At 41.6% G+C, this 26,977-nt stretch overlaps 1 protein-coding gene across 7 annotated transcripts in view; it reads right to left on the bottom strand.

The window, feature by feature from the left end:
- Positions 1-2,099: 2,099 nt before the first annotated feature.
- Positions 2,100-26,977, bottom strand: part of INO80D (INO80 complex subunit D) — a 42,765-nt gene continuing 17,887 nt past the window's right edge. For 5 of the 7 annotated variants that reach the window (XM_015289519.4, XM_040703925.2, XM_015289523.4 and 2 more), the window contains 7 exons: positions 26,737-26,845; positions 21,922-22,146; positions 19,769-19,878; positions 17,936-18,069; positions 16,352-16,569; positions 15,895-16,052; positions 2,100-14,943 (listed from right to left, as the gene is read on the bottom strand). In XM_015289519.4, coding sequence (XP_015145005.1) covers positions 13,775-14,943; positions 15,895-16,052; positions 16,352-16,569; positions 17,936-18,069; positions 19,769-19,878; positions 21,922-22,146; positions 26,737-26,845 — 2,123 coding nt within the window. In that variant the 3' untranslated portion in view covers positions 2,100-13,774. The remainder of the gene's footprint in view (positions 14,944-15,894; positions 16,053-16,351; positions 16,570-17,935; positions 18,070-19,768; positions 19,879-21,921; positions 22,147-26,736; positions 26,846-26,977) is intronic. The other 2 variants (XM_015289521.4, XM_015289522.4) reach the window with 2 other exon arrangements.

The raw sequence follows: 26,977 nt of genomic DNA, 5'->3' as shown, positions 1-26,977 counted from the left end.
ACTTGCTCTTGTAATAAAACTTGCCACCTGCTTTTCAAGTTCAAACTTAATGAGCTTTCCTGAGAAAATAACTGCCAGCTATTGTAAGGCTACTGCTGGAGCTCAGGAGGACTAGCTCAACACAAAGGACAATGCACCACATTCCTCCTGAAGCACCACTTCAAATAAAACCTGTGTTTTGAAACGCAGCACTACAGCAGTGACTGGTTGGTTTTGTAAAGTCACAGGCTGAGAGTCACCCTATCATTTTCTAATAGCACTTCTTTGTTGGATTTTTTTTCCCATGGAAATGCTAGAAGAAGTCATCAGATGATTCAGTTGGTTCCTGACTTAGTCAGAGCAACATCTCACCAAGCTCATCAGCTGAATGCCCAAGGGCAGGCAGCTCAGTTTCTGCTGGGGAGTCATGCCCAGTGAAGAGCCCACACTTTCTTAACTTCCATCTACTTACTCCTCAAGTCTTACACCACAGAGCAGCTTCAGCTGTTCTGTTCCAAGCACGTTTTTACTACTTATTCCCCTAAGAATCAATTCTTCCACCTCTTGCCATTTTGCTGTCTTTTCAAGGGCCACCCCTATCTCCCTAAAGATAAGATACTACAGCATATACCAGGTTCAGCTTTGCTGAGACCTTTGCAGTGTGTCTTAGCATAGGAGAAAGTATCATTCACTGTCACCACGTATCCCTCAGCCTGAATTATAATCAGGCGCTGCAAAATGCAGCCCTAATTATGCTGTCTCAAATGGCTGTGCTGCTGTTCATTAAAAAGAAAAGTCATATTACTGAATCCCCTTCTCATCAGTCTCTGTTGATAGTTACTCCAACGATCAGGGCAGCATTAAAGGAGACTGCCTATGAAAAACAAAACCTGGAGCACAATCTCAACTAAGCACAACTGTTTCTCCCTTACAAAAGGCAAGTTCAAATACACTGGGGAAGGAGACCAGCAAAGGAGACATCAGCAGTACCACAAAACCTTAAGTGAGAAAAGAGAACACTTCACAGAATAAACACCAAAAGGAAGATACAGCAACCATCTACTTATTGCAGAGTGCCCAAGGTACAGTTCTGGTCCAACAGCACATTCTTCACACTGCTGTGGAAAAGCCACACCTGACAAACAGACCTTGCACTGGAAGGTCAGTGCAACGAAGGCTTCACAACTCATGCCAGCCTCAGCTCCATGGCAAGAGCCAGAGCTTCTCCTAGCACAGAGCCCTGCCAGAAACATGATACCACAGGCAGCCCAGCTTAGTCATCTTGCCCAGGGCTGAGCCAAACCCAGTGGCATCCTCCATATCAATCAGCAACTTAGCAGTTTCAGTGATGAAGCAGATGTACGCATTTTAAAGTCTCAGAAAACAACAAAACAAAAGACAAAATTCCATCACATACCCTGAAAGGATAGGTGGGAGCAGATACATTTGCCTTCAAACAGTTTTCAGGTCACACAAAAAAAGCATCAACCACAGTCCAGTAACAAAGAATGAATAACTTACCCTTTTCTGAGGATCCAGGCTCGCAACTCTCAAAGGATGCAGTCCACAAGTAGAAGGTCTTTCTCTTCAGCCGCCAGCCCTTAAATGAGGTTAGGGAGAGGGAGACGCAGGGTCCACCTTCCAATCACACATTTGAACTGCTCACACCTGTGCTCCCAGGGCTGGCTATGCCCCTTCACCAGGTGCTCAATCACTGGCTCAGGCCATGACCTAATGGCTCTCATGCAACCCCCTGCATCGTATTTCAAGCACAGCTCTGCAGTTCACGACAGAAAACAAGACGAAAAGGATCTGCTCCCTAGGCCGGTAATCCAGAGCTAGAAAGCATTATAATTAGAATCAGGAGTGAGATTGAAGACCTCAGTTTGTTTGCAAAACTAATTAGCTAATGCTATTAAAAAGCAATACAGAATAAGCCAGAGCACAACCAGACCCTACAGCTACCCAAACGAAGGACAGTTGTGCTTAGCATACACTGATGGGGGGAGAAAGAACAAAACACCTGATGGATTAGATTAGATTTCAGCCTGAGTACTACACATACAGCTCAGAGTAAGGAAATGGCTCAGAGAAGAGGGTTTCATCATAGAAAACACAGCTACTTCACAGCAAGATTTATTAATACATCCAAAAGAAAGAAAGAAAATCATTTTGTCACACTATATACAGATAATACATACAGTGTTTTATACACATATTACATCAGTTTTTACACAAGAAAAATATACATAAAAATGTAAACTTTTGTATACAAAAACCCTTAAACAAATTAAACAAGGACCAGATAACAAAAGGAGACCAATCTATCATCATTTTCATTGATTTTTTTTTTTTTTTTTAATGGTAATACAGTACATTCATTGAGAAGTATGAGGAACATGTGAGCCAACTGATCCTATTTAAAGGGAAGTACAAACAGGAGCCTTCCTACCCACCCTGGAACGCTGTCAGAGCCGCGCTGGGAGCTGCTGGCGCTGCAACTGCTCTCCTCGGGCACCCCCAAGGTTCTGCTCTCCCCAAAGCAGCACATCTGCAGAAGCAGACGGGGCTTTCTGTGCCCGTCAGCACGGTGCAGGACGCGGCAGCGCGAGTTTGTATGTTCCCTTTAAGCAGTCACTATTGGATTTAGCTTTGCTGTAGCAAGCTGTCGTTTTTTCCCAATGTATGGTATGCTGAATACATGTTGGGGATGAAAGGGAACAAGGAAGGGGTGTAAGAGACTGCTAATCCTTGCTACCATGCAGTTACTTCAAAATCAGTTACGTTTGCAAGCTACAATTCACTGGTTCAAATACACTGCCTCACCTGTGCTTTCCCACTGCAACTTTACGCTTTAAACTCGAGTGGCCAAACAGCTGTACGAGGCTCTTTGTTAGAAGGCTGCTTCTGATATCAGTGCGATCGCGCTGCCTTTAAAATGACACCAAACACAAACTTCTCTGAGACAGCCTTGAAAAGAGTGACCGTTCCCCCCAAAGCACTTCAGATTGTCCACTTGCCACCTTCTCTTAAGATCACCTTAAGATATTTTACTCTTCATTGCAAAGAGGATATGGGGTGGGGCTGACACCTGGTTTGCTCTACGTGCAGACAAACATTTTTGGGGAATTTAAAAACAAAGCAAAAAACAACAAAAAAAAACAAACAACAAAACCCCACAATAATACAACCCAAACCCTAAAACCTCAGGGATCAAATACGAAGGGAACTAAAGAGTGATGATGAAAAAAGCAAAACTCTTTGGAAAGAAACAATAGACTCCAGCAAAGGCTGCTCGCATTAAATAAGTTAAAGACTTATTACAGACATCTTCATAAGAAACATCCATCCTCCACGAGTATGTTAACGTGAAACACGACAGCGGTGCACCAGAATTATTCCTGGAAAGGACAGAAGAGCTCAAGATCTCCGCAGTGCCATCAGCACTACCAAACGTAGGAGGTGAACAACGACTGAAGAAGGTAAAGTAATGGGGAAAGCTGTGTAAAAGAAACCATGAATCATTAATTCTATTTAGAGAGGAGAGGTGGGCAGAACGTGATTACAACATGCCTCAGAAGGAAATAAATACTTCGGAACTTGCACCTCCATTTCTTTCTTCCCATCTTAAGTGATGGTAGGAGTAAGGTCTGCTTGTCGTTGTGTTGGTGATGGTGGTTTTTTGGTTTTTTTTTTCCTTTTTCTTTTTTTTTTTTTCCTTTTTTAATAACAACCCTTCTAGTAAAAATTCAAAAGACAATTACAAATGGCTTTAGATAATTAAGAGTCTCCTTTTTAAAATAAAACTTTGATACCACGTTTCTCCATCTCTTCTATATAATGCAGCTTCAGAGAAAATATCTCATAAGGGACAGCAATTTGCAAAATGTTTAAAAAAAATGCCATCCAAGGTTCGTAACATATACACATGTATATGCAGGACATCTACACTCTATATACATATTTAATATACGAATGCATGAGTATATACCAGGAGAGGACCAACAAGTATGTTCTCCACATACATAAACTGAAATAGGGTCATCTATGTGTGCATACATGTATTATACACACACAGTACACAACCATACCCATACACACGCCCAAACACGTGTTATAGAAATCGTCATGTATGACTGCATGAAAGCTCAGATGGAACAGTACATCAGTTACCTTTTCCTAATAGAAATGCAAGGAAGACAAAATTCCATGGCTGAACTGTGGCCAAGAAAAACAGTGCCATGCCCAGACTAAAAACGTGGACTGCAGTAAGGCCCAGTGGCAGAACGGAGCTGCACTCTCCACTGAAACCACAGGTAAGCGAGCCATGAATGTCAGCAGTGCTTACGTGTGGCTGAGCAGGTTTCTGACAGCTGCTTTCTGCTTAAAAGGATAGGAGAACTCCAGTTAGCCAGAAAACAAAATAAAATACTTAAAACCACAATTTACTTGCATAAGCAAAATCATTCAATGCACAATGAGATGCAAAGTACTTGCATGCTAATGGTCAACTCTGCAGCTCACTTCAAAATCTGTTTATTGGTAAAGCTAACGAGCTGTGTTTCTCTTGACATGTTTGACAACAGCGCCGCTCAGAACCGAGCACAAGGCTGCCTTCTGCTCACTGCTCTCCTTACGGGAAAGGCACACTGAGCTCCCTTTTTCTCCCTGGGGCTGAAAATTAAGATGTTTTCAGTGGGTTTGCTTTTCTCATTTTGAGTATTTAGCTTCGAATCGTGGTGCCGGGTTAACCTTTTAATATGCTAGGTAACTTTGCATCAGTTTCTAAGGGAAGTTAGCGTTCATCTGCAAATCAATCACAGTCATGGTCAGGCAAGTGCTCAGGACCCAATTCAGCTGCCACTGCAGTCACCCAGACAATTTCCTTACTGCATAGGAAGAGCTGGACAGGGCCATTAGAGCTGCTTACTTCTATAGCAAGGTAAGCTTCGGAGATACTGGGACAGGGAGGAGCTGGAATGGAGGTAATGGAGCAGCAAAGCAAAAGAGGTCGGCATTGCAAGAGGCCTCGCTGAGTATTAATACACACAGAAGCAAAAATGTACCAAGAAAATTCTGCTTTGAGGGCTGAGGTAACGAAAATCAGCGGTGACCGAGATCAGACCAATCACTGACACCAACCAAATCCCTCAGATGAACTAAGACCACCTAGTTTGGCACCACGTGCTTACCTGTTACACACAGGTTATGGCTAGTCTTTCTTTCAGCTCACACACTTGTTCACATTACAACTAATGCACGTGTGTGACACTACATATATTCCATCTATACATCTGTATGCATATATATATATATATATATACACAGATTGATTGCATTCATACCTATTCATCGTGCATCATGAGGACAAGAGCACATTCAGCGAAGTGCTACCAACGTCTCATATACAGATATCTCTCTCTGTACAGGTATACACAAAAGCAGGTCTGTTTTTCCCCAAAAGGCATACAGATTTATGCTGCTAGCTCCCATTACCACCAAACGAGAAGGAAAGGCCTCTGACAACATCCACCTCCCTGCCATGTTCACTCGTACATGCAGACGCATGAGAAAGGAAACGCACTGGGGCATGGACATACTGAGAGGGAAGGGAACGTACAAAAACTTCAAGGGTTGATTTGTAACTGCTTTAAAAAAAAAAAATCAAAACATTACAATTAAAATGTCTGTGCAATATTGGAAGCTCTGTTCATCTAAACAGATTTTTAAAGCCACCGGGATCAGCATCACTAGAAATGAAACTGTATGAGCAAATAACAGCTAGGCTTTACTTTTCTCCAGCCTGAATGTTGTAACTGATGCACAGTATGAAGTGTAAGCAAAAACGTAAGAATGTTTCTGATTCCTCACCCTTTCAAGTGAGAACTCTCAAAGAAATCTTCCTTCTCCGATTATGAAAGAAGCTAAATGGCCAAAACCAAATTCCAAAACTCACAAGTGGAATTCCCTGGGCTGAAAGTGTATTTTGCTTTGCAATCCCAAAACAGCAATTCTGGAGTAAAATCAATACACACAAAGACCTTCAGGAAAGAAAAGAATCTGCTTTGAAGACAAGAGCCTCTTACAGAACGGAGATCGGTCCTCAGCCAGTGCCCCTTACAACCTGATTTGAAAACCAAGTACAACTGATTAACCACATTTTCCACGTCAGACCATAAGAGATTCGGGTATTAATCTGCAAAAATACATAATCCGTCTGTCTCGTCATCCCACCAAATACAGAACTCCCCATTTCAAATTCTCCTGAAAAATATCACTCAATTCTCCCGTCCCTCCTCCTCCTCCCTGTATTTCATGTAAAGGCTGTCTTTGGGAGCTTGGTATTTTCATGACATTTTAAACAGGGCTCACTGCAAGTCATTTAAAAAACAGTAAAATTGACATGATATCAGAATTAGCCTTATAACAGAAGATTATATAGTAGAGAGTTTGAGTTATTTATACAACAATGAGGACATAGGAACCCCCTACTAAATAATCACATTTCTACAATACATTCCATCACCTCTCGACTACTTTTCTCTTTACAAAACTATGACCTACATACAATATACACATTCGTATCGCACATACATCCCCCCCAATGCATATTTTTTGTGTGTATATATCATACATACATGCACACAAGCAGTCTAGTTCTATTTATAAGTCACAGTGGGAATTCCTTTGTGAGGAAAGGAGGGGGAAAATTCCTGAATAAGACACTGAGATTTCTAATGTTCTGACTTTTCAAATTCCAACTCACAGAGCTAACTGGAAATAAATACATTAAAAAAAAAAAGAAAAAGAAAAAAGTCTTAAAACTTGGTTCACAACTTCCAGCTACAGTAGTTGGATTGTTTAATTTGATCTATTTACCCTGTAACTAAATGTCTAATCAAAGGTACAAACCACAGATAAATTATTGCAGAATGTAACACTCAAAATAAAATTTAAAAAGAGATACAGGAACAGTAATATAAGGGTTAAAAAGAGTTCTATGCTTTGTTGATACAGGATACCATTTTATTTTAATTATATATATATATCTATATATAGATATAGATATAGATATCTGCAAGGTAGCAAAGAATAGCTGTACACCTTGACACGGCAAAATCCAGTGTAAAAAGGTGCTTCACTAGTTTGTCTTCCCAAAAAAGCTTGTATATAATTTTATAGCTATTAAAAACACATATGCAACATAATTCATTACACTCAATACAGCTTTAGTATAAAACTTATAATTTATGAGGTGATGTTAATAGCATAAATTAATATACCATTTCTCTTAAAATCTACAATAAGTATTCTGAAAGCTCATTGGGGAAGGGTATCTTTAAATAAAAAGTTTAAAGCTGAGCGTGATGAGAAAGATTCTGTATGTTGATCTTGAGAGCCCCGAGAAGAGAAAGAGTCCCTAAGCCAGACAGTGGACTAGAAAACTGAACACGGATTTCTCTTTCTTGCACTCTCACTTAGATGACGCTCTACCTTAAATTATTATTTACTTTTAAAACTATTTACTTTTTTTTCTTTTTTTTTCCTTTTTTTTTCCTTTTTTTTTTTTTTTTGTTTTTTGTTTTTTGTTTTGTTAACTGCCCTTATTTCCACAAGGAATCCCTGAGACATACCCAAAACTGTACAGTGAAGGTAATCACTGTTCAGAGAAACTGGTTCAACCCCTTCTGGTAGGATGTAGATATTTTGCATGAGAACCCAACTGTTCATCACTTCAGAATGAATCTGTTTTCATTGGGACCAACTACGCTGTTTGGAACGCAGGTTAGAGTCATTACAGGGTAAATCATTCCACTCCAAAGCAGAAGCAAATGCCATGTCAGTCAGCTACATTAGAGCAATCTGCACCAAGGTTAAAGTTTTCCAGAGGATATCTGGGGACATCACCTACCCAGAGCTCACTTCAGTGGGCACCAGCCAGTGAAGGCAGCAAGCAGATAAAACGTTAGCATTGCCGGACCAAGTGCAACGCGCGCACGTACTCTGTGTATCTCACTGTGTGTGTGTGTGTGTGCTTGGGGGCCAGGGAGGGGAAGGAGCATGAGGAATGCACTTTTCCCACATCAACCATGTACAGTTTTAAGGTCAAAAGCCTGAATTTCAACCTGTTGACTTCCAAACTAAATTCTGTGAGCCAGGGAAGACAGAAAAGGTGCCAACGCTTATAAGGAGCTGGAAAAAGAAAGCCTTCTCTACTGATGTCCATCTGCAGCCAAGCCCACCGACTTCTTTCATGCTCCACTGCCACCCTATTCCCCAGGGGCCAGAGAACAAGTGTGTGGAAGCAGAATACAACAGGGGAAAACAAAGAACCCAACAACCAGGGGACAAGTAGCAGAACAGCAAAGGAAAAGCTCCCAGAACTGAGTCACTTTTGCGGTTTGTGTTTAAATGGCTGAAGATGCGGGTGAGAAAATTGTTCGAAGACACAATGTTCTGCAATTCCTCCTTCTCCCACAGACTTTTCATTCCCAACAATTTAGCTGGAGGAGCTAAGGTCTCTCACAGACAAGGCATCGCCGCAAGTTTGAATTTAAGCTTAGTAAATTCAAATGTCAGTTTTTCCCCCAACCACCTTTACTTTTAGCTGGGCTTCTTCACGCAGCCTTTGAAGAGAGTAATCTAAAACTTCTGTGATTTTCTACTGATGCACTTCTCAAAACAAGAAAAATCTGTGAGAAGGCAGATGCTCACTAAAAGCCTACAGATTCACTGCTGATGTGTGCGCTCCTCAGCATCCAGCACATTACCTATCAGTGTGCTGTGAAACCTTACTCACTGAGCTGAGAAATATTTTACGTCTAGTAGACTGTCATCCTAGCACCCCAGATGTATGCTATGAAATGCAGGAATCTCTCCCCCTTTGTGTTTCACAGCCACATTCCCCTCAGGACCAAGCCACAGAAGACTTACGGTTGACATTGCCTACACTGAAGAACTATCTGAGAATGGGAGACTGAAAAGAAAGAATGATGGAGAATGCAGACGGAAGGAAATAAAGGGAGGGGAGAGGGGTAAGAGGAGCTGCCCACAACACCCCAGTACTAAATATCACTCAAAAGATCCAAACCTACTCCTACAGTTAGTATCTCCACCACCAGAGGACGTTGCAACCGGACTGCAACAGAGACTTCTTTACAGGTCATGGCAAAAATTCAAAGGCAAAAAGAAACATCCCATCAGGAAAGCTGCGCTGACATCTGTGCAATGCCTCACCGCAGAAGAATCACCAAAGGTAAGTTGCCTACTCTTTGCCTGCTGAAAACTCCCCTTGCTGCGGTCATTGGCCTCCGCCACTTGAAAGATTCAGCAGGGAGCTGGTCCTGCTGATGCCTACAGGGAAACAGAACAGCCAAGCTGCTACAGCACCATGGAGGAACTAGAGCTTTGGATGTGGACCAGCAGCATATGTACTTAATCACTAGGGACAATTTCTCAGTGAAGACACCTCTACAGGGTATTATTCCTTGAGACCCATCGTCCCTGGCAAGCCAGTTCAACCCTAGACTGTATTTAGATGTGGTTACAGCAAAACGGTGCCTCTAACTGAATGTGGGTACTAGCCTGCAGATTCATTCCCAGGCCCTCTTTTAACATTTGTTCCCTTACTTTTGTACTTCCAATACCATCTGTGACTTTTGCCTAGTGGGTTGTAAGCTTCTCAAGGCATTCACATGTTTTCAAACAAGAACTGTGAATCCTCATTCACTAACCTGCTGAAAGAAGCGGGAAACCTACCTGTTGCGGCCTGTAGTGCATGAGGCAGACCTGCGTCTGTGCTACCTCTCAGCATTACTGATGTAATTGTTCCACTAACCTGTATGTCCAAAGACACAAAGAAACTTGCTGCTAACGAGAAGAGAACTAAGCAAGAACCTAGAGGAAATGGATGGCTGGAGGGGACAAAAAATGGCATCTTTCCTATCTTTTTGCATCACAGATACATCCTCTTCTACCATTGCTAATGACAAGGCCTAAGAACAAATCAGCCTTGAGGTATATCTAAGTGCATATGGCTCCCCTCGAAGTTGGCCTAAAATCTTCCTAAGTGAAAGTGTGTCTGACAGAACACCTTACACACTAGGCCAGCATACACTGTTATGTGTCATTCTGTCAATCCTTACACTTTTGTACCAAGAATAATTGAGGTGCAGCTATTAACAAAAAATGATCCTAATGGTACTTTATTCTAGGTCTAATTCTTTTCTCAATTCTCTACAACTCAAATCTCGTGTAAGGAAATTAACTTTTAAGTTAAACTAGCTTTATTCCATCCATTCATATGTAAAGGGCACGACAGATATTGACCAACTCAAATCAATGGACTGAAATTGCTACACCGACTCTTTGGTTAAAGGGCGATTAGAGTGCTAATTGCTGTACAAGGAGATGATATTCAAAAGCCTCAGCAAGAGAGCATGGATGCTATTCAGAAATTACACAAGGACTACCTCATCCAGACTTGCAGTACTTCCCAGAGGAAGAGATGCCAAATTTTTGCTGCACAAGCTTCTCAATGAGATCTCCCATATCCAGCAGTAAGACACCAATCCGCTGAACTCAATGGGCTCTGCAGGTGTAGAAGCCTACCAGTACGATCCCTCCTGTAAAACTAAGATCAGTTCTCTTAAGTTCTTGTCAGGCTGTATTGGTGGCAGTGGAAAAAATAGGAGATGAATCAGAAGAAAGCAAGAATGAGTGCCCATTTCAGAACTCTATCAGACAGGACAGAGGGATTCCTATTCCTTCCAATGTGTATGAACAAATTCATTTTTATTAGTACAATTTACTGCAAACTTAGTTTGCTCACTGAAAAATGTCACCTAATCACTTTTCGGGAAAAGGTCATCAAGGGATATACAAACCTGAAGTCTAAGTGGAGGAAGAGTTGATGTCCTAGGCTGCCTTACAGGAATGCAGATCCACAATGGCCAATGACTTCAAATGAGAATTATGAACCTGCATAACTTTGATAGCTTTTGAAATTCCCTGACTAAAATAACACTCGATCAGGAGCTGGATTCTGTTCTGAATTACACCAGTACAAACTCACAGTGACCTTACACCAAAACGCTCCTCTGAAATTTATGCCAATTTGAGCAAGCAGAACTTGGCCCTCCATTCCTCTCCCCCCCTTCACACCCTGCATTTGCTAAGAAAGAGAAACGTAACGTAGAGCAATTAAACTCTGCAATAGCTTCAGCTTCATTAGAGAGTTTGATGGGCACAAGAATCATTTCAAAACCAAAGTCCTGAAACCAATTTATAGAAATTAACATCCTCTAAAAATGACACAAATACACAAGCAGATTAAAGAATTAACCATTTGGTATACTAGTTCTTCACTCTTCTTCAGCCAGTCATCCAAAACACATTGAAGAAAGTATATGGACACAAGGAAAATCATTTGCAAATCAAACAGTTGTCTCCTCAACAAAATGTGGGGATCTTAATACAAAAATAAATAAATGCCTTGTCAGATTTGCCTCATTTCACAATACCACTGGGCATTCCTCAATCAGCAGGACAATCACAAGCAGGATTTCATAGGCTTCAATTCAACTTTTTACATGATTTAAAAACATTTAAATGTTACAAACATATTTAAATCACCACTTAAAAAATATTCGGCTTATATTATTAAGATCTATTTTACCAAGTATGAAATAAGGACTTCATAACAACAGAAGCATGAAAATCATTTTTGTTTCCTCCACCCACATACACTTGCAATTTCATAAGGACATACACATCATCCATACTCTCCTTTAAGTGTAAGGAGGACAAACCTTTCAAGAAAAGGGGATAGTGTGATTGCTCTGATAGTAAGGAGACAAGACCTCTCCCATTTAAACTTTGTTCTTTAGCAAGATGAAAGGAGAGGTTTGGGTCAGAGTTCGATGTGGGTCTGACTGCTAACGAAATGAATTCCTATAGAAACTAAACTTAGTTCAAAGATCCCTTGCTCAAACAATTTATTAGGCCTCCTATTACATGTGCTTGGTTCTCAGTTTCCTGGATTAGACTAGAACAGATGCAGGTAGAACGTGTTACTGTAAGGTGGAAGGAAATCCCTCTTCAGAGAGGAAATCAGAGACTGAAATGTGGGTTTTTCTATTCTCTCACATTTGCATCTAAGAAACAAGTCAAGAGCAGTAAAGACTTGTTATGCTAATGAAATAGGAGTTACTTTTACAGTCAAAGTATAGTAGCAAATCTGAGCCCTATAAAGTCGCAAGCAAATTCCTTTTTTCCCTTCCAGTAAAGAGATACATGTAAACACCTCTGGATTTCTGCTGCTGTTATCCCTTGGATTAAAAACAAAATAAAAAATAAAAGCATCTAGAAGCTAGTGGACTCCATTCTTTAAGAACTGAAATTACTACCTAAGAGTCTGAATGCTGTCTTCAGCAGGTAGGCAGTAAAAGCAAACCTGTCCAGCCAAAAACAAAAAAAACAAACAAACAAAAAAAAAAAACAACTCTTATCTGCCTACTTGGCTTTAGTGATTTACCTTTTGGTTAGCCACGACTGCTGATAGGCTATGATACCTGCTAGTTCCTCACACACACTCAGCTTCGCGTTAAGAGCATCAAGTCCCATAAGAAAACCCAGAAACAATATGGCTTGGTGGGAAAAAAAGCTAACAAAGTCTCAATAGGCAGAAACAATTGGACGAATACATCCGTTTGGAACTTACCACAGGGTCTGAACTAGACTTGTGTGGATGGGCAGAATACCAACTGAATTCTCCCAGTTTCAGCTGGAAAATACCTGTCAGCCTGTCAGGCAAGGAGTCTGGGACAAAGCCACACTTGAAAAGGCAAACCATCAATGTTACAAGGCCACAGTAATTCAGCAAGGAAGGGAATTTCTGCACAGGAATCTTCACTACACCATTATTCTATTTCAATGTTTCTGGTTTTGTTTTGTTTTTAGTTGTTCTTTTTTTTCTCTGGGCTAACTTTGCATCAGCCTTCAAATTTATGGGCAACCAGTCAATTGTTCCCCTTGCTGCTCAATGAATTAAAAATCATCATCATCAAAACAAAAGTCAGCATGCAGTAAGAACAGTGACCAGATCCAAAAGGGGACAACTCCCGCTTTTTCCACTTCTTCACCAAAAGCAGAAAAAGAACTGCTGCTCCCTGCACCCCAAACACACACACACGCACACACAGGTGGTCAAGACACTATCTTAACAAGCTGTCAAACTCATTCTTGAACCATGGTCTTGTTTTAGGACTTCAGTGCACTATTCTCAATTCAATGTGCGCAGCCAAGTTTTCAATGCCAGATGCTACCTTTGGGAAAATAAAAAATAATAATAATAAAAAAGACTTCTGCCCACTGGAAAACTTTCTACCAGATGCTAATAGGATGGCAAGCACCGATCCAAACCCTAGGAAACAGTAACATGCATCCGTAATCTGAGGTATCTTCCCATTGCTAGGTCTTACTGCTAAAATCAATTACATCCAGTAACTGTGCTGTATCCTTAAGGAATTACTGGGGAACAGTGAACCTGCCTGCACTAAATGAGCACCGGTGCGTAACAAGCACATGTGAACGCTACAGGAAGGTTCACAGAGGGCTAACCCTGGTCAGTACTGAAGCTGGGGTTTCCTTTTTAACCCCCTGATAAAAGAAAAAATTTAAAAAAAAAGGGGGGAGGGGGGAGGGGGAATAGAAGAGAGAAAAAAAAATAAAGGAAGAAAAGAAAGATAGAAAACACAGGTCCCCCATCTACCTGCACAGAGCCAGGCAGACAAGCTCAGTTGGAGGTGGTGAAGGGCGCAGATGCATTATTGGTACTGGTAGCGGTGGCACCGGTCACTGCGAAGCCCGTGGGAGGAGCTATGGAGCTGTGGCTGGGCTGCAGATCCTTGGGGATGCCACTGTGGGAGCTCAGCTGGTGCCCGAAGGCTGCGCTGAACTGAGGGAGCTGTTGTTTAGGGGAGGTGGAGGCCATGAGTTCAGCGGAGGCAGGACCCATGCCACTAAAACTGGTCTGCGGCAACCCCGGAAGCACACTGGAGCTGTTGGGGGTCACAGTGGCGAAGGCAGGCTGTGTGGTCTCTGAGTGCGAGGTGGTAGGTGGTGTGGACAGGGAGGTGGACAGGAGATGTCCATCTGCACCAAGAAGGTTGCTAAACGGAGAGGGGTCCCCAAGATTGACAGGAAGGCTTCCCCAGTGAGTTCTGGGGTTGACCACCCCGCTAAGTGGCACATCCAGCTGAGTTGGGAGCAAGTGCTGTGCCATCATGGGCATCTCTGCTGAGAAGGTAGCTGCCAGGTTATCACCAGAAAAGGATGTGGTGTGAGGGGATGTGATATGGTCACTGTAGGGAGACGGCACATGCTCACTATCATAATGGCTTCCATGGGGTGAGGAGTGTGAATGGTCACTGCTGTATTGCTGTCGTGAGGTGATCAGGTCATCTGCCTTGCTCAGCAGCTGGGCAGGGTGGGGCCTCTGGGAGGCATGGCTGCCATCGTGAAGTCCATGAAACTGTCCTGGGAAGGCTCTCTCCCCAAGGCCACTCTGGCTTATCAGAGTGGCAGAAGTAAGGCCGACGTTGGCTGGGGCTGAGAATTGCCCCTGGATCTGCCCTGCCAGGGGCGTAGGTGGGTTGGACAAGGTAGCAGAGCGGAGCAAGTTCTCATCCAGCTCCAGACCGGAGAAATTATCATGTACTATACGCCCATTCAACAGCTCCCCCAGATCCGTGTTAACCTCTCGACTCAAGGACTGCATTCCCGGAGCTCCAGCACCTGTAGAGAACACCCCTATCCCTCTATCTGACAGCTCCTGAACTGGCACACCATCTGTCTGTGTAAGTACTCCAATGGTACTCAGGCACTCAAGAGAAGTTACAGCCTGTAGGGCCCGTTCCAGTTCTTCAGCCTCTTCTGTTGTTGGAAGGAGATCTCCATTTTTACCTGCAGAAACAGGGACACCAGAAGTTAAGCACTCATCTCAGGTGGCCTCCGGCACTCTAAGGATATAGGGGTACAGAATCACGGTCTATGTTTCCAGAATGGCTTGTGCTACAGAGGAAGTTTCCTTCACCAGTGTTGACTACATAAGCAGTGTAAGAAAAACTAGAAACTAAAACCTTCCTCTCCTTGGAATTCCTTCTCCCTTCCTCCTCTTCAACTTTTAGTACAAGGTGCCCCCCACTCTCACTGGATTTAAAGCAAAAGTGCTTAAGCAACATTTTCATCAGTGCTGCAATAACACAAATTGTCTACAAATTCCTTTCTGCTTACTGAATTACAGCCTAAAAACGTACACAACCAGTACAACGTAGGCTGATTTCTACTAAAACGCATACGCTGGTATTGTATCTGGTCTGAAAATGAGCAAAGAAATCACATACTCCAACTCCAAGCTGTTCTTATTTCTTTGTTACCTGTGATAGTTACCGAGCTTCAGAATCCAGAAATTCAGGCTGATCAAAAGCTAGTTTCAAAAACGTATTTAAAGATCTTATTTTCACTCTCTTCTCCTTTTATCAAAGGCCAACATGGAACGTGATTTCAGCCCCACTCAATGGCAGAAAGATGCCATTACTAAGAATATGCTTGATTAAACTGCAACACTGACAGGTAATAAAAATGCAAAATGAATTATTAAAAAGCTAAACCAATTAGGATTTACAGAGCAGTAATTATAAGAGCAAGCATTCAACTACACACACCAGCCTTCTCAAAGGCTGCTTTACTTCAGAGCTCACAAACAAACAATAGGGCAGACATATTCTCCCTTGTCTATAAGTTACTGCCTCTCTAGGAAAGCAAGCAGCCACTCGAAATGCATGCTTCAGAAGTACTTGTTTCTTCAATTCACTCACTGTGTTCACACTAACATAGAATAAAATAAACCGATACCTTCAAAGAAATCAAAATCTTGCAAGTCATCGGGCAGCCGTGGCAGGACATCAGAGAAGTCCTCCTGATTCAATTCCAAGTCATGTGGAATGTCTGTGATTTCATTGGCGATATCATCAGGCAGCTCATCGGCACTCAGCTCTGGGGTGGAGGGGCTCCTGGACAGAAAGAACCATTAGTCTCTGGTGTTCGGCTTTGATTCCTCCAGACAACAATTATGAATGGACATCTCCCCACATTTTATCCATCACATTCAGTATTTGCTCAGATCTAAAATTACTGACTCTAAGTTCTGTTGGGTTTTTTCCCCAGCAGTCACATGGAGATGTAATTTCTAGCCCTGAAGCATCTTAATGCTCCAGATGCTGATCAGCACAGCAACATCACACCTTTCTATAGTACATATTTACAGCATTCAAGATAGCAGAGAACAGGGTGGGGCAAGGCTGCCACTAACCGTATATGGGGCATCTCTACTGGCAGTGAGACACTGGCAGGCATGGTGAGGTTCCCTTGGGGCACTGCAGGAGGAATAGGTTTCTGGGGCCGGCGCGGGCCTCGCCTTCTCTTCTTCTTGTGTTTTTTGGTAAGTGCAGGTGGCTTTGTTTTTTTCCTGGGTTTCCTCTGCTGCTGGTGCTGAACTTTACGGGAGCTGTCCCCCCTCAAGAAGTTGTCCTTTGGGAACAAAACAATAGCAGCAGAAGCAAATAAAGAACAAGTATTAGGTTTTTTTGCCTTTCTTTCCCCTCATTACATTCATATGTAACGCAAGGGAGACCGCTAACTTAAACCCAGGCAAGACACAAACATTAAGCTGTTTCCTTCTTCGCTGATCATGGCAAAAATCAGACACCAAAGTTTGAGGTATGGTAAATAGAAGAGGCTGTACTGTGCTATTTAACAAAACCATCATAACAAACCCTAACTAAACCTCTGCAAAACTGTAACTTTGGTAGCATTCCTGTGAATATTAAAGAAAGAATGCTGTGGTAAGGCGGTAATAACGGAGCGCAGCAGCTGCAGACAGCATCCTCAACTATCCACTTCCATATAAAAGGGACAGCACTCTAGGACTAGGGATTTGAAAAGAGTGTGGTTGAGCAACTATGGCCTCACTGCTTTTTAAGAGTAACCCAGTGGCCATTTACAAAATAAAGCAAACATTTTTCAATTCTCAGTTGCCATTATGCCGGGAATGGCAGAGGATTTTATCTGCTGCAGAAGTAATTAATGAAAGACACAATAAAGACTAGCTGGGAAAAGGAAAAACAACCCATACAAACCTGTTTGTGTAGCAGAAACCATCACATTTTAACCTAGAAAACTCAGTATTCCACAATTGTTAGAGAGTGGTGGACAAAAAAACCCAAGAAAAACAACAGAGTCCAATAACAGAACAAAACAAAACCAGCGGTTTTATGCCTACTGCCTTGAAGAAAGGGCAAGACAGTAGTGGGTGTGCGCATGATCTGAGAAGTTTTGTTCTGGAAGATTGAAGGCATAAAAGGGAGAGAAGAGGACATCATCTTTATTTGTGCCTTCTCTCAATGTGTTGTAGGCCACTGCTTTTCCTCTGGGATGCAAAGATCCCTGAACGGGATTAAAGACAACTTCTTTAGTCACTGAAAGGTAAATTAAGTAGCAAAATCATTATGTTTGTAATTGCTGTCTACACTCCCTCTAGAAAATGCCTGGGATGCTGCATAGCAAGGTTGTTTGAGAAGCAGTGCTCTGTCCATACCATAACTCATAGCACATTTAGATCCAAGGGCCAGGAGTGAGTCCAGATAAAATGGCCATAGGATCCCTAACAAAGACTTTTTTATTTCTTGATTCGGGAGAGGAGGATATTCTCATGTACAATTTATTGTATCATCAAAAGTATCTAAAAGATTTCTACAGCATACTTTACACTAACCAGAAATGTTTTACCCTCTTAAGAAAATAAAAGGCAATGAGCTCTTAAGTTTGCGAACTCTCTAGCTATCAAGCAAGAGTTTACCCAGTACAAAGAAATAATAAGTTTTGGCTTTGTACTTACCATTTTTTTGGCATGTTCTTCGCACAGAGGTGTCTGATGTGTAATGTCAAAAACTGGCACAGAGCACTGTTGACCATCTGCAAACTTGGCTGTGCAACTTGAGAAGAGCTGCTGAGAACGGTTCAATAAGATATCTGTGCATTTCTGAATCAGGAATAACACACAAGGCAACGATGGAGAAACGCCCTTTGATTTATCCATCTGGTAAAGATCAGAGCCTTCAACTTTATCTGTCCATGGATGCTATTTTTTTAATGAGTATCTTAACTTTGTTATTCAAGTTCAAAGCTAGGTAAGGCTCAAACCCAAGTTCTAAAGTGAAAAAGTGCATTCATGCAGAATCACTAATGATTTTATTATATATTGAGATAGTTTTATGGAAGCAGCTATTTCACTAATGAGTTCTTAGCAAAAAGAAGTCTTTTCCTGGATTCTTAATCAATAGATCAATACCAGTTGAAGCAGTGTAGTCAACATGACTATTTCCTTACAGACTAATGACAATCTATACTGAAACATTAAAGAAAGACTATTTCTTAATTCAATCTTTTGAGGTACATTCTTGGCATTTATCTGTACAGTGCAGACAAAGAAGTTTCAAGATCCTTCCTGCTCCTCTGAAAAAAGATGTGTAATCAGACACAAAGGTCAAGTAAATCTAAACGTAAGCTCACTGATATTTCCTTCAGAAAAATTCCCTGAAAAAGTGAAAATGTTTCTAGTCTTAAAGCAAATCAAACAGGCATTTCATTGTGTTTTTTTCAGCAACAGTAGAAGTACTCCTTCAGTCCTGAATAGTTTTCAGTTTGATTCTACCCTCAAGATCATTATGTGTGTTCAAAAAAATACTAAAATGCTAAAATGAAAAGGAGAAGAAAAAGAAAATGGAAAACCTGCAGAAGGCAATCTGGATTGCAGACTGCTTGTTTCAAGTTTCCACTGAGAAGAAAGCGTAGAGGAAACAAAACAGGTAGAAATGCAAAAATTACTATTCTTGACCATTCTATATACACCCACAAACAAAACCACTTAAATTTAAAATAAAATAAAATATAATTCTGAATCACAAGGAAGATCCAAAACACAGCTGACCCAAACAACTGAAAAGGTGCTGCCATCTGCTAGCAACTGGAACACAGACACACTAGTCTCTTAAAATACCAAAAGCAAAGCCTCCAATAAAAGGAATTACACCTACAAAAGCTCCAAGTCTTCATCTATAAAAACACCAAGACTGCAGAATTCTTAAGTATTCCAGGTCAGAGGTCTGCTTGTTTATAGTGTTCAGAATTAAACCTCACATCTAGTATGCTTCCTCCTTTCTGTGAGCTTCACGCGTAAACTCTTCACATCTTTCCAGATGTTGCTTGAAATCCTCCGCACCAGGAGTTCTTCCTCATTTAGAATTTGGACTTTCTGACTCCCTCACTTCTGTTTCTTTAAACAACGCAAAATAACAGATTTCCACCTTCCCAGTCATGAGAAAACTTGGTTTCATAAACCCTTCATAGGTAGGGAATTGTATGAAAGCCATGAGGTTGAGGGCCACGTGGTTTGTACCATTTTATCCATGAAATATGCTTATTTTCATACAGATTTCCTGTACCCATTAGACACAGCTTACAGGAGTAAAACAATGTGACTACAATACATACCAGTAACAAACCACTTATCTTCACTGTCTGCAGACCCACAAAGCAAAACTAAAAGCAACACAGCTGATGAGACACTAACAAACACTCATTTCTTTGTGACAACATCTTTGTCAATGCAAGAACCTAATGAACAACCCTAAAGCAGGAAAGCTTCGCTTCTGAGCAGGTAAGAGGATACGCTGAAAACAATGCCTTGTGAATGGAAGGGCCTTGTTAGTGCATGGTTCTCCCTTCGAAGTCCCACTACAGGTTGTTGGCTCTGCATCTCTCTGCCTGGCTTGGCTTGTGCTGAAACAAAAGGATAAAAGAGTTTGGAGTCCAAAACCCAGTCTCAGGTATTAACTTACCAGAACCATTCCACTGACTGTGGCACAGCAGGATGAAACACTGTAGATCACGTGTGTGTGTGTGTGTGTGTGTGTGTGTGTGTGTGTCATGATCCAGATGGGTGCACATCTACGACCATACTCTAAACAGGGATACAGAATAGATGTCAATGAAAGGTGAAGGTATGACTGTATTAACAGGATTGTTGTTAATTTGATGGGGCCTTAATTCTAAAGAGAGGTGCTCTGGTGCTGTTACTATGTAAATATTACTACACTCTGTAACAGAGCCCAGAACAGCAATAGGTGAGTGTCATCACAGGTGATCCTTAAAATGAAGTCACCTTTCAGAATACAAAGTATTGGGTATGCCCACATGGGAAGTCAAGTGCATTTTCAAGCCTGTTCATAAATCCAAACATGCCGAGCATCCCCAGAGCTTACATGCAAGCATGTGCTCAGACAAACTTAGACTGAGCTCTGGAGTGGCAGAGCCTGAGCGTGCTCAACATGGGTAAAAGCTCTCCTTTGTCAACGTGCTACAGCCCAATCCACCAGCAGGTGCCCAGAGCTGAGTGCTTCCTCAGCACAGCCTCGGTGCTTTGAGCCTGAACTGCAAGCAGGCGACCAGACAGCAGTGTGGATGAGTACTGCAAGTGTTACACAGCTCGCTTGGTGTTAGCCTGCTCTCAAGGCATTTGTCACCTTCACGTAGACAAAGCTGGAGGTTCCAGGGCTGAATTTCATCTCTGTACACGTTGTTTTCTAGGTTGACAAAAAGCTGTCTGTAGCCTGACTGCTTGCCTTCATCCATTACTGTCATCAACTGCATTTTGACTGAGCAAAGTTTTAGTTAGCAATACTACCCGTGAAACATTTTGTAAAAGAAAAGACTGCAGTTACCTAATTTAACTAGAGCAGTGATGACGGGCATACCTGGCTACACCAGTCTTCTGAGAACATTTTAATCTTTTGTATAATAAAAGGCCTCAGTAGTGAAAAACCCAGGAAGAGTCTGTCAGTTCTGGCAAGGGTTTTGCTGTAGTTGAGGTTTGGAGACATTTATGTATCTCCATAAACTAGTCATGTACCTCTATATTACACTTCTGAGAAGTTATTCCAGAATCACTCCACCTCCCCAGCAATAAGCCCTCCCACTGCCAAGAACTACAGCCCACAGCCCATGAACAGAAGCATCTAATCATTAGAATATTCAATCGGTACCCAGCCTGCCACTCATGTCAGCCCCCCCCAAACCCACAGTCACACACCCTGTAAAGCAAAACGAGGAAATCAAAGGGAACTGCGGGTACCCAAGACATAACACCAGGATTCAGATTTATTCAGTCTCTGTACACACACACATCAACCAACTCTCAGTACGCCAAGAGCTGGAGGGATGTTGACATTATCTAGAAAGAATCCCCACTGAAGGTAACCTTCAGAGCTGTTAGAAGATTTTTGTTGCCGAGTTTCATTTAATGCTAGATTGAGTTAAATCTAATAAAAAGCATGAACTTAAGTTTGATTTGCTGGGAAGAGAACTAAGAAGTGGTAAAGGCTGGGGGAGGGGTGGGGGGGGTTAAAAAAGCAGGAAAAAAACAATGAATTGAAGCAGTAAACTGCAGACCAAACTCAACACTTTCTGTAGAACTGGGCTTAGCAAAGTGCCAGATATTCGGAGACAGACAAAATGCATACATTCATTAACAAGAATAAATTTTAGTGGGCCACTAAGTTCTCTTAAGGCGTTAAAGAATCCAGCTACCTCTGAACAAACAATCCACATTTTAGAGCACAAAGCTGAAAAATGCCTCTTTTAATAGAGAACACTGTGTGCCATGATTATTTTACCCCGATGGCAGCATTTACACGCCACGGCTATTCTGCCGTGAGCATGCCTACCAGTTTCAGAGTTCAGCATTTCAGCTTCAGCTGCTAGAAACACTGCCCACCCCCACCCTGCCCCAGCCCTGGCTTACTGCAGCCGCAAGGGAGCTCTCACCTGCTACGAGCACAGGTCGCCCTCCGGAGTTCCTGGATCAGTTGCCCGGCACGCTCTGGCTCTCTGCTGGCCGCCTGCAGCAAGGCTTTCCGGAGCGTGTGCCGGCACTTCTTCTGACGAGATTCTGCCCGCTCCAGGCGGCAGAGGTGCTTGTATTTCTGCTGAAAGTAAGTGCAAAGTCTGGTCACCCTGGAACTCCTGTCATCCGCATTGTCATCATCGGACCTGGGGGCGACAAAAAGAAACAAATACAAAGAGGCTTTACTCAATTTCTTTTCTTTTTAAAGGAACTTTAACACGTCTATTTAATAGAATCCTTAAGTTGGCCTCCATCTTCTAGCCCCACAGACATCCAGAAGCTGAAAACAAGCAGGGATGCTATGAGAAAAGGGTAAGAGCAAGAACCTGTTTGAATTCTAAAGGTACTTACCCTTCTTAGCATGTCATTATTAGAGATTACATCAATTTATCATCAACTTTGACACATTTAAATGTCTGGAGCCTGCTGTTCCAAAAAAAAAAAAATCTATACCGTTAACCTTTATTTACTGTAAATGTCTCAGCAAATGAGACAAACTCTTAAATCAAAGTGCAATTAATGGTGAAGACTGGGGTGGGGAGCTACGCAGTGGAAATTTATTGAAGAAAGGTCATGTGGAGAAGATGGTCAAATTCTAACAAGAACCAAAACTGCTGACCTTTTGCAATTCTCCTTACTTTGCCAGGTGGTGTTTTTCCTCCTAAACCAGATAGCTCTTCATGCTCCCTGCCTCTTGCACTACACATATACCAATCCCATGCCCACAGCAGGAAAGGACTTACTTCAGCCTTCTTACTAAGAAATGCCCACAATGTGTCCCTTGACTTTTAACATCCAAACCCAACCCTGCAGCTCTCACAGCTAAGCCTAGACTGACACCCCAGTTTCATCACAGTCAACTGCAAGAACACTGTAGGGTAACACAGGCCATCTCCCCATATCTGCACCAATTCTGAGAGGATTTTAAAAAAGGGAGCAAGGGAGAAGTAAGTACCGGTGACTGCTTGGTAAGGAGATTTTAACACAGTGCTGCTCTCCCCTTGCTGCAATGTTATCCATGCAGAAGAAATGAATGTTTAATTCTGAAGTTACTGAGGGAAAAAAAAAAATCAGACCAGCGATGATCAGGACTGACCTCTGTCTTTGCTTGAGAGAGCTTTTTCACCATGTATCTGGGCTTTCTAAATATCCAGGCACTTATCAATAGGACCACCAAAGCCATGTCAATGTGCTCAGTTCAATGAAACAAAATAAATAAATTAAATCCCAAAGCAATGAACTCATCCTTGGGATGTGTTAAAGCAACAAGGTCTCTGGAGCTACCAAGCGGTCCTACACACCAGGCACCAGTTTGCAGAAGGATGGTTTTGCTCCCAGAGCAACAGAGCAAAGTGAACCTAAGCAAAGCAGACCTTGTTCAGTTTTCCCTTACAGAACCAAGGAACTCAGTGATAGGACAAGGGGGAATGGTTTTAAACTGGGACAGGGGAGGTTTAGGTTGGATATTAGGAAGAAGTGTTTCACACAGAGGGTGGTGACGCACTGAACAGGTTGTCCAAGGAGGCTGTGGATGCCACATCCCTGGAGGCATTCGAGGCCAGGCTGGATGTGGCTCTGGGCACCCTGGTGCTGGTTGGCGACCCTACACATAGCAGGGGGGTTGAAACTCAATGATCATTGTGCTCCCTTTCAACCCAGGCCATTCTATGATTCTATGAACTTCTCGTCAACTTCCCCATTTGAGAGAAAAGAGAAAAGATAGAATCAGTTACATATAGATCAGCCTGGGGTCTTAAATATTGCTATACCTGCTCTGGGACAAATCACTTAAACAAATATGCATACATATTAATTTTAAATATGATTTTAAAAGTTAATTCATCATTAAGTAAAGAATATTCCTTAGGAAAAAATGTCTTTCTTTCTGGAGGAAAGGGTGTTTTTCAATGCAAATGTCTCTAGATTGGAGAACTTGAGCTTGCCTCCCATTGAAATAGACAGAAAAAAGTTGCGGGATTTTAATACATTTTCAATTGAAAAGTATGACATCACTTTATAAAACAAGATGAAGACATACATGTAAGACATAGAAAGAAGTCAGTCCTGCAACTAACAAGGGCTTATTTTAAGGCAGTTTCTAAAAACCTACTCAGAAGTTATTTCCCAGCCAGCTAGATTAACCATACTTATTTCTGTGAGCCCTAAGAACAGCACAATGACACCCTTTTTTTTCTTTTTTTCAATAAAACCTAGGCAAGTATCAAACCTGAAAGACACTTTTTACTTTTGCCCCTTTGTAGACAACTTTATCACCTTCTATTCTGTCTATTTTCTTAAGCCACATTTATATCTTTTGATGCAGAATTTAATGCGTGGCATTTCAATTTTCAAAAGAATTCTGAAAATGCATGCAAGCCACCTGATAAATCATCCAGAGAGCTTCTTCCCAACCCTTCCCTTTAGGACTGTCATGCATAGGCATCAAGGGAATTATCGTTGACTTCATGAAGAAAACAAAGGCAGTAAAAAGGGAGAGCAAAAGGGTAGTGTGAGCAGTTGGGGATGGGAAGCTGCTCACTTTCTTCTACTCATCTGCTCTGAGAAGCATTCCTGCTGCTGTCTTCAGTGGAGTCAGATGGAAATGGACACATTATTAGGACTGCCTTTGGCTTGTACTAAATTACGTAGTAAACAATGAAACCACAATATTGTTGAAATCCACCTTAAGTGTTTCTGTGAGTAGGTGCTTTCAGGGTCCTAAAATACTTCTCCAGAAGTATGCTTCTAGATACCATGTACTAGCATTAAGAGAATGTATCAAATAGCAATTATAACTGTATAACTTTTCCCATAATTGAAACATTCATACTCACCTAACCATCCGCATAGAATATTTTACCATATTAATTGCACATACAATTAACTTACTATAGGAATGTACCTTCAAGAAATATTCTAAACTAACAAAAAAGACAAAAACAGTACTTTCAAAGTTAAATGACATTTCCTGTAGAAGCTAAGAGAAATATTTTGAGGGATCTCCCAAAGGAGCTGCAATGAAGACTTTGAGAAGTTCAGTCTTCAGCAGCAGACAGACCAGAGTGCAAAAACATCCAAGTAAAACATTTCCTGTCAAGAAAACCTCTACAGAAGGTTGCAGAACAGAAATAAAAGTTTTAGGAGGCTGACAGCAAGTGCACGTGTCGATGTTTATGAATAATCTAAATCAGGAAAGTTGCTGAAGAGCAGCCAACGCTGGGCAGACTGACTGGAATACAAAAGCAGCCTGTACTACACAGAAACGTATCCATCATGATCAGTTAATAAACTGTTTAATTCGAATGCATAAAATGCTAGAACAGATCAGAAAGATGTCAGGAAAAGGTATCAATATGAGAAAAGATGAGGAAAAAATTCAAAGGAAGTTAAGACAAATAGAAGACAAAATACACATGAATGACCTTTAGAAGTTGATGAAAAAAAAAGCAACAGGGATCTATGGAAGAACTAGCTCAAATGTCAAAGAGAGATGAGCGTATGGGAGTCATTTGATAGATATATCTGCTTTGAACATTATGTGTGATTTAAAAGATGAACTGAATGTTGCTTCATGTTCTCCCAGAACATTTTGGTTCAGAAGTCACCTTTTAAGTAGAACTAACGCTTGTGAAAGTTTACTCTCTGACTGCCAATGCCCTAAAAACAATGGTCTTTCATAGTTTCAAAACTCCTTTCTTCTTAAAAAGTAAAAATCTGTACCCTGTGATTAGGCTTCAATTCACTAAGGGCTCTCAGTTCTTCGTATGTTGCTGCCTGTCCTGATAACAGCTCTGTTGCTCACTGTGCAGACACGCTTCAGAGATGGACAGAAGTTCTGGCAAGTCTCAGAATTTCCATTTAACAATGAGATGGTGCTAAATGGTTACTTAACTGGGATATTTAAAGAATAAATAAATGGAAGAAAGCTGTAGTATCAAGCAATCCATTAACATACTGAAAGAGAACAGCTTTATAGAAACTACAGCCAGACCTTATTGAGACCCAATTTCCTTTTGTTAACAGTTTCTTTAGAGCAACACACTTGAGATGCTTTGCTTCAACTTTGCACCTTACAACTTATGTTGAGAAGGATGTGTGTTAATGATATCCTGGTGTAAGTCCAGATTCATGGTTTATCAGAACAATGGGACCAGTACCAGCCCTTCTGCTGACACCTGCTCAGACACATCCCTTCCTCCATTCAGTGCACCCCACTAATTAACAAAAGTTTATTCAACACTTCTTAATTACTAAAAGAAATACCGTGCCCTTTGAAAAATAACACATTAAAACAAAATCCTGCACAATTACCATTAGGATTAACAAGTAAAATGCAGTAAGTTTACTAACAAGCTTATTCACAAACAGTAGGGAAGACAAGAAACCAAGAACAACTCCTTTCTCTTGGTTACGAGTCAGGAAATCTCTCTACCCAACAGGACACACAAGTTCATGAATAAACATCACTAAACCCAACTAAATTTAGGCTATTAAGCTTAAATTCTTTCCTGATGCATCCTTCTCACAGGAGACTGCACAAAGGTGTCCACGTTAAGTGAAAGCTGGGGCTGAAGGCAGAACGCAGAACACTGTTTAATAGCTCTTTACAAACGAGTTCAAAAAATCCTTCCTTTCAGCAAACCACTTAAGGGTCCAATGACTCCACTGAAGTAAAGCTCACATTTACATGATTTACTACATCAAGGCCAGCATGAACACTGATGAATCATACTCACTCATGTCTTTCGTAGCCGAGGGATTCTCGGACAGACCACGCGACCTGGTAAGGGGAGGTTTGCTCTGAATCCTCCAACTCCTCTCCACTGTCTTCAGACCAATCCAGCCCTATGGGAGTTGAAAACACGAAAGCTGGGTGAAAAGTGGACCTGCCTCCCATAGGTCTCTGAATAACCTATGGCAGAAAAGACAAACGTGTAGCACAGCTTGCAAGCATAATTATGTTTGATTAAATATATA

The sequence above is a fragment of the Gallus gallus genome, chromosome 7, assembly GCF_016699485.2.
Source record: "Gallus gallus isolate bGalGal1 chromosome 7, bGalGal1.mat.broiler.GRCg7b, whole genome shotgun sequence".
In the NCBI taxonomy this organism is placed as follows: Eukaryota; Metazoa; Chordata; class Aves; order Galliformes; family Phasianidae; genus Gallus; species Gallus gallus.
Note: the sequence above shows the minus strand (reverse complement) of the source record. Positions and strands in the feature narration are given on the sequence as shown.